Source organism: Crocuta crocuta, unplaced genomic scaffold (assembly GCF_008692635.1).
Source record: "Crocuta crocuta isolate KB4526 unplaced genomic scaffold, BGI_CrCroc_1.0 scaffold864, whole genome shotgun sequence".
NCBI lineage: Eukaryota > Metazoa > Chordata > Mammalia > Carnivora > Hyaenidae > Crocuta > Crocuta crocuta.
Window position 1 is genome coordinate 142,725 of NW_027530615.1, and position 7,887 is coordinate 150,611.

A 7,887-nucleotide genomic window follows, 5' to 3' on the forward strand; every position below is an offset into this window, starting at 1 on the left:
TTACTATCAAAAGTCAATAAAAATCTGTTTTTATATATAGCACAAAAGCACTTCTGTAAAACACTAACATTCAATTCCTATTTTCTCCAAAGCAAAATAATTCCTGAGGACCATCATCCTTATTCTGTTCTCTAAAAATGTCCTCCTGTTAAAATATTAAAATAAAATAAAATTCACTGCTATTATGAAGAGTATCACTTTAACTGCTGACTTGAAGCATCATTTTAATATATGTGTACATACTTCCAACTTCTATTATTTTTTGATCAATTATTTTATTCACAATGGCTAATGGGTACTTTCTACCTGTATTGCCCGCACAAACCTAACATATCACTGGGCAAAAGTTACCAGAATGAAATGACTAACAAGTAAGAAGCCTCACTCTAGACCAAACAGAGGCTCTTAGACTTTCTGACTGCTCATATCACTTCCAATTTCGCTTCCTCCCTGCCCTGTCATTTCTCTGTTTATATATGCTCTTCCATCAGCAGAGCATACACACGGCTCTTTATTTATAGCTGGGAATTCTGGTTTTATGCCTTTAGACTGTCCAATGTCTACTGGGTTTTCTTTCCCTTTTCTTCTTTTCTCTTTTTTAGGTATTTTTATTTTTATTATTTGTCTTTCCTCCTTCCACTTTTTATTCCCCATCGTTTTTCTCTTTTTCGTTTTCCCTTTCGGTTTCCATGTTTGTTAGATTTGTCTGTGCGTTTCTGTGCCTTGGTTCCCTATGTGTTTGTCTGTTTTCTTTTCCAGGGGTACCTGAAGAAACAAGTCAAAGACACATGGTGGAGATTCCCAAATACCACTACGAGTAGGGAAATAAAATAACCAAGGTCTCAACAAGAGACACCAGGAGACACCGTTCAAAGAACACTTTCTGAATGGAAAGGCCCTGGACAGTCAAAGAGCCTTCTTTGGTACAGCAGCACTCACAGGTGCAGAGTGCATAACAAGCTTTCAGCTAACAAAAGACAGAAAGCTAACCAAAATGACGTAATGGAAGAACTCTCCTCCAAAGAAATTCCAGGAAGAATTGACAGCTAAAGAACTGCTCAAAACAGATATAAGCAACATAACTGAACAAGAATTTAGAACAATAGTCATAAAATTAATCGCTGGGCTTGAAAAAGGCACGGAAGACATCAGAGAAATGACTGCTACAAAGACTATGGAGCTGAAAAATACTTCTGATGAATTCAAAATGCTATAAATGAGATGCAAAATAAAATGGAGGCATCCAATGCACAGACTGAAGAGGCAGAAAGGAGAATAAGTGATTTAGAGGATGCAGTTATAGAAAAAGAAGAAGCTGAGAAAAAAAGAGATAAACTAATATAGGAACACGAAAGGAGAGTTCAAGAGCTCAGCGATATCAAACAGAATAATATCCATATCACAGGAATTCCAGAAGAGGAAGAGAGAAGGAAAGGCACTGAGAGTCCTTGAACAAATTATAGCAGAGAACTTCCCCAATCTGGAGAAGGAAACAGACATTGAAATCCAAGAGGCACAGGGATCTCCCCTTAGATGTAACGTGAATCGATCTTCTGCACGAAATACGAAAGTGAAACTGGCAAAGTATAAGGGCAAAGAGAGAATTCTGAAAGCAGCTAGGGAGAAAAGGGCCCTAACATACAAAGGGAAACCTATCAGAGTGGTTACAGACCTATCTACTGGAACTTGGCAGGCCAGAAAGGGATGGCAGGAAATATTCCATGTGATGAACAGAAAAATATGCAACCAAGAACCCTCTATCCAGCAAACCTGTCATTCAGAATAGAAGGAGAGGCATACTCTATGAGGGAAATGTTGCAAGGAACACAAGATACCAGATGCACCACCACAAGCATGAATCCCACAAAAGACACGATGACTATAAACCCATATTTTTTGATAATAACACAATGTAAATGGGCTAAATGTCCCAATCAAAAGATATAGGGTAGCAGAATGAATAAAAAACAAAATCTGTCTATTAGCTGTCTACTAGAAACTCATTTTAGACGGGAGGACACCTTCAGATTGAAAGTAAGAGGATGGAAAAATATCGATCACGCTACTGGAAGTCAAAGGAAAGCTGGAGTAGCTATACTTATATCAGACAAACTGGACTTCAATGTAAAGACAGTAACAAGGGATGACGAAGGGCATTATATAATAATTACAGGGTCTTTCCACCAGGAAGTGCTAACAATTATAAATATCTATGCACCAAATATGGGAACACCTAAATATTTAAAACAATTAATCACAAACAGAAACACTCTTATCGATAAGAATGTGCTAATAGCAGGGAACTTTAATACTCCGCTTACAGCAATGGATAGATCAACCAGACAGAAAATCACTAAAGAAACAATGGACTTGAAGGACACATTGGACCAGATGGATCTGACAGATATATTTAGAACTTTACATCCTGAGGACAGGGAATTTACTTTCTTCTCAAGTGCGCATGGCACATTCTCCAAGATAGATCACATACTGGGACATAAAGCAGCCCTCAATAAATATACAAGAATTGAGATCATACCATGCACACTTTCAGATCACAATGCTATGAAACTTGAAATCAATCACAGGAAGAAGTCTGGAAAACCTCCAAAAACATGGAGGTGAAAGAACACCCTACTAAAGAATGAATGGGCCAATCAGGCAATGAGAGAAGAAATTTAAAAATATATGGAAACAAATGAAAACGAAAATACAACAATCCAAACTCTATGCGATGTGGCAAAGGCAGTCCTAAGAGTAAAGTACATTGCACTCCAGTCCTATTTTAAGAAATTAGAAAAAGCACAAGTGCAAAATCTAAGAGCGCACCTAAAGGAAGTAGAGGGAGAGCAACAGGAGCACCTCAAACCCAGTAGGAGAAGAGAAATAATACACCAAAGAGAGGCCTGGTTTTGCTCTGTGAACAGACACAACCTTGGGCACACAGTCACACATACACACGAGTTTATGGATGGTAAAATTAATAACTATTCATTGCACTTTTTAAAAGCCCATAAAAAAGAATAACATAATCTAAAAGACCTCATAATGAAAACACCCATAATGAAAACGCAATTGCTATTAAGCATTTTGGTGTATTATAGGCATTTGTGTATATTTTTATTATAATGTTGGGAGCATAATACATGCTCTGCCTTGCACTTTGCTTTGTTTTTGTTTTTGTTTTTTTTTTTTTTTTTTGTGGCTTATTATTGTGGTTCAATTTTTAAAAAATACACTGGACTCTTATATATTTTCTCTTCTGTATTTACTCAATAATAACTCTCCAGAAATAAAAGGCATTATGCAAATATACTGTATCTTTTTTTCACCAATTTGTTCCTTAGTTTATTTTGACAATTTAGTGTTTCTTAAATTAGATATAATTTGAGCTTTTACAAAATAGCAATCCTATGTTACTCAAATGCACAATTGAAAAAAAATGACATGGTAAAATTACTAAGACAACATTCTTCAGAAAACAAATCTCTTGGGGCGCATGCGTGGCTTAGTCGGTTAAGCGTCTGACTTTCGCTTAGGTCACGATCTCGCAGTTCGTGGGTTCGAGCCCCGCGTCGGGCTCTGTGCTGACTGCCAGCTCAGAGCCTGCAGAGCCTGTTTCAGAGTCTGTGACTCCCTCTCTCTGACCCTCCCCTGCTCACGCTCGCTCTCTCTCTCTCATAGAAATAAAAAAACATTAAAAAATAATTAAAAAAAAAGAAAACAAATCTCTTTAGAGAAAAAATAAAAATAAACAGAGCAGGAGGAGACACGATGGCGGAGAAGTAGGGACCTCTGTTTATTTCACTCACCTCCATCTTTCAAATGGAGATGACCTGTAGCCATAGGAACCCTTAACGAATCCAGGAGTTTGGGAGGAAAAGGAGACAGAGTCCGCTGAGAAAACTTTATAGCATGAGTGCGAACTAGGGAAGATTAGAAACGGTCGGGGACCGGAGACATGGAGGGAGCTCCCTTTGCAGGGTGCCGTGGTGCATCGAAGGGAAAAGAAAAGAGTGGCTGAAATTACTCAATCAAGACTTTCAGATTCTGTTTCCCACTCTCTCTGACCCTGCCCTGCTCATGCTATCTCTCTCTCTCTCTCTCTCTTTCTCTGAGAAATAAATAAAACATTAAAAAAAATAATTTTTGAAACTGCTCAAGAAACTGTCCCTGTCCCTGGAGAAGGGAAAAACCTTGGCTGGGGACACAGAGGTATCCAATTTCCATCTTTCCAGCTGACCTTGAGCAGGATGCACTGGTCACAGGCGACTCTGGGAGAAACCGCTCCTCTGCTCACCAGGTCGAACTGGTGGGGAAGCTCTTGTGACTAGGCTCAATTCCCAGTGGGGAGGCAAACGGCTTGAAACTGCTCGGAGGGACTCGGCCTGCAGGTTTAGATTTCGGGCAGTATCAATACGGCACAGGGACTAAGATCTGAAAATGAGGCATGGCTTGGGACATAGAGCAATGCCCACCTTGGGTACACTCAAGTCACAGGGAGATGGGACCCAAATGAGTGAGTTGCAACACTTGGCTTGAGAGAGGAAGGGGGTACCGCCATTTTTCTCCCCACAACCATCAAAGCGGGCCCTCAGGGAGCAGCCCTCTGGACACAGTGGAGGCTAAGAACCGCCTACACCAAACCATGCCCATCCACCCTAGAGAGCTGCTTTTTTTTGTTTTTTTTTTTTCTTAAACCAGAGCCCAGGGCAAGACCAACATGGAAGCACTGCTGTGATTAATTCTAGATCAATACTTTCTATTCAGATGTATTTTCCCCTGTCTCATTCATATACCTCCCCTCTGCTGGACAGGGCAACCTGGTCACTGGTTTGCTTAAATAGTCACACTTATTCCATTCTCCAGAAGTATATTCCACACCTGCACCGCTACCTTTCTCTCTCTGTCTCTATGGAGTAATCAGACTATACAGTTTCTCTGAGTAACATTATCTTTGTTTCTTTCTCCTCACCTCTTACCATATTCTCCTCTCTCTCTCTAAATTAAGCCTCTCAGTCTCTCTGCCTGGTCATTGCTCTTCAAATTTCACTTCTTCCCCACACTGTCATTTCTCTCTTTGTATATGAACTTCCATCAGCCGTGCATACACCAGGCTCTTTATTTGTAGCTGGGAATTCTGTTATTTTGCTTTTAGACTGTCCTTTGTCTTTTGGGTATTTTTCTTTGCTCTTTTCCTCTTCTTTATTTTTTATTTATTTTATTTTTATTTTTTTGTTTTTCCTCCCATCTCTTTTCTTTCTTTCATTTCCTTTTCCCATTTGGTTTGTGTGTTTGTTGAATTTGTGCATTTGTGTGCCTTTGTTCCCTATGTGTTTGTCTGTTTTTATATCCAGGGCTACCTGAAGAAACAAGCCAAAATACACATGGTGGAGAGTCACAAACACCACTACAAGTAGGGAAATAAAATAACCAAAGTCTCAACAAGAGAGACCAAGAGACACCATTCAAAGAACACTTCCTGAATGGACAGACCCTAGACAGTCAAAGAGGCTTCTTTAATACTAGCCGCACCTGCAGGGGCATTGTGTATAATAAGCTTTTAAAACTAACAAGAACCAGAAAGCTAACCAAAATGACGACACAGAAGAACTCTCCTCTAAAGAAATTTCAAGAAGAAATGACAGCTAAAGAACTGCTTGAAACAGATATAAGCAACATAACTGAACACGAATTTAGAACAATAGTCATAAAATTAATTGCTGGGCTTGAAAAAGGCATGGAAGACATCAGAGAAACCACTGTGACAAAGACTATGGAGCTTAAAAACAGTTGTGATGAATTAGAAAATGCTATTAATGAGATGCATAATAAAATGAAGGCGGCCAATGCACAGCATGAAGAGGCAGAGAGAAGAATAGATGAATTAGAAGACACAATTATAGAAAAAGAGGATGCCATGAAAAAGAGGGATCAATTGAACCAGGTGCACAAAAGGAGGATGCGAGAACTGAGTGATACAATCAAACGGAACAATATCAGTGTCATAGGAATTCCAGAAGAAGAAGAGAGAAAGGGGCTGAAGGGGTACTTGAACAAATTATAGCAGAGAACTTCCCAAATTAGAGAAGGAAACATACACTGAAATCCAAGAGGCACAGAGAACTCCCCTCAAACGTAACTCGAATCAATCTTCTGCACGACATATCATAGTGCCACTGATAAAATAGCAGGATAAAGAGAGAATTCTGAAAGCAGCTAGGGAGAAAAGGGCTCTAACATACAAAGGGAAACCTATCAGAGTGGTCACAAACCTATCTACTGAAACTTGTCAGGCCAGAAAGGAACAGCAGATCTTCAATGTGATGAACAGAAAAAATATGCAGCCAGGAATCCTCTATCGAGCAAGCCTGTCATTCAGAATTGAAAGAGAGATAAAGGTTTCCCAAATAAACAATAATTGAAGGAATTCATCACCACTAAACCAGCCCTCCAAGAAAGTCTAAGGAGGACTCTATGAGGGAAATGTTGCAAAGAAAACAAGGTATCAGAGACACCACCATAAGCATGAATCCTACAGAGAACACAATGACTCTAAACCCTTATTTTTCTTTTTTCTTTTTCTTTTTTTTTTTGAGCAGCAGGTAGAAGTTTATTAAAGGGTATAAGATCAGAAAGGAAGAATGGGAGGAAAGCTCTCTTTATAGAAATGGGGCATTTGAATGTGAATGCCCGCCTACTACAGGTCAGGGACTTTGTTTGATAAGGTTTGGGGCAGCTCTAGTAAACCCATATTTTTCAATAATAACACTGAATGTGTAAATGGACTAAATGCTCCAATCAAAAGACTTTGGGTAGCAAAATGGATAAAAAAAAATCCATCTACTTGCTGTCTACAAGAAACTCATTTTAGGCTGGAGGACACCTTCAAATTGAAAGTGAGGGGATGGAAAAATATCTATCATGCTACTGGAAATCAAAAGAAAGCTAGGGTAGCCATACTTACATCAGACAAACTGGACTTTAAAGGTAAGGCAGTAACAAGAGATGAAGAAGGGCATTATATCATAATTACAGGGTCTATCCATGAGGAACAGCTAACAAGTATAAATGTCTACCATTCGAATTCAGAAGCACCCAAATACATAAAATAATTAATGACAAACAGAAACAGTCTTATTGATAAGAATGTGCTGATTGCAGGGGACACTAACACTCTACTTACAATAATGGATAGATCAACTAGACAGAGAATTACTAAAGAAACAATGGACCTGAATGACACATTGGACCAGATGGATCTGACAGATATATTTAGAACTCTACATCACGAGACTATGGAATTCCCATTCTTCTTGAGTGTGCATGGCACATTCTCCAAGACAGATCACATACTGAGTGATAAAGTATAAAATAAATATAAAATAAATATAAAAGAATTGAGACCATACCATGTACACTTTCAGGTCACAATGCTATGAAACTTCAAATCAATCACAGGAAGAAGTCTAGAAAACCTCCAAAAACATGGAGGTTAAAGGACACCCTACCAAAGAATGAATGGGCCAATCAGTGGTTTATCTATACAATGGAATACTACATGGCAATGAGAAAGAATGAANAACTTGACAATAAACTATTTAAGACAAAAATAAATAAACTGAGCATATTTGTTTTCTGTTAAGTGATCCAAGTAGTACTGATAGAGTTTGCACTGNCCAAACATTTAAGAAAACCTTTGCTTTTTTTTTAATCAATATCAGAAAATTTATTTAGAATACTGTTTGAGGAGATAAATGCTATATCTTGATCCAGGTAATAATTACACTGATGTATGCATTTAAGAAAACATTTTCTCAAACATATTTACCCTCTGTAATCTCACAATGATCATCACATGATTATAAGTTATTATACTTCATATGA

The 7,887-nt window shown here is 38.4% G+C and overlaps 1 protein-coding gene across 1 annotated transcript in view; it reads right to left on the reverse strand.

The window, feature by feature from the left end:
• ATRX (ATRX chromatin remodeler) overlaps nucleotides 1-7,887 on the reverse strand; it is a 261,336-nt gene that overhangs the window by 96,884 nt on the left and 156,565 nt on the right. The window contains 1 exon segment of the mRNA XM_077768050.1: nucleotides 4,301-4,388. Coding sequence (XP_077624176.1) covers nucleotides 4,301-4,388 — 88 coding nt within the window.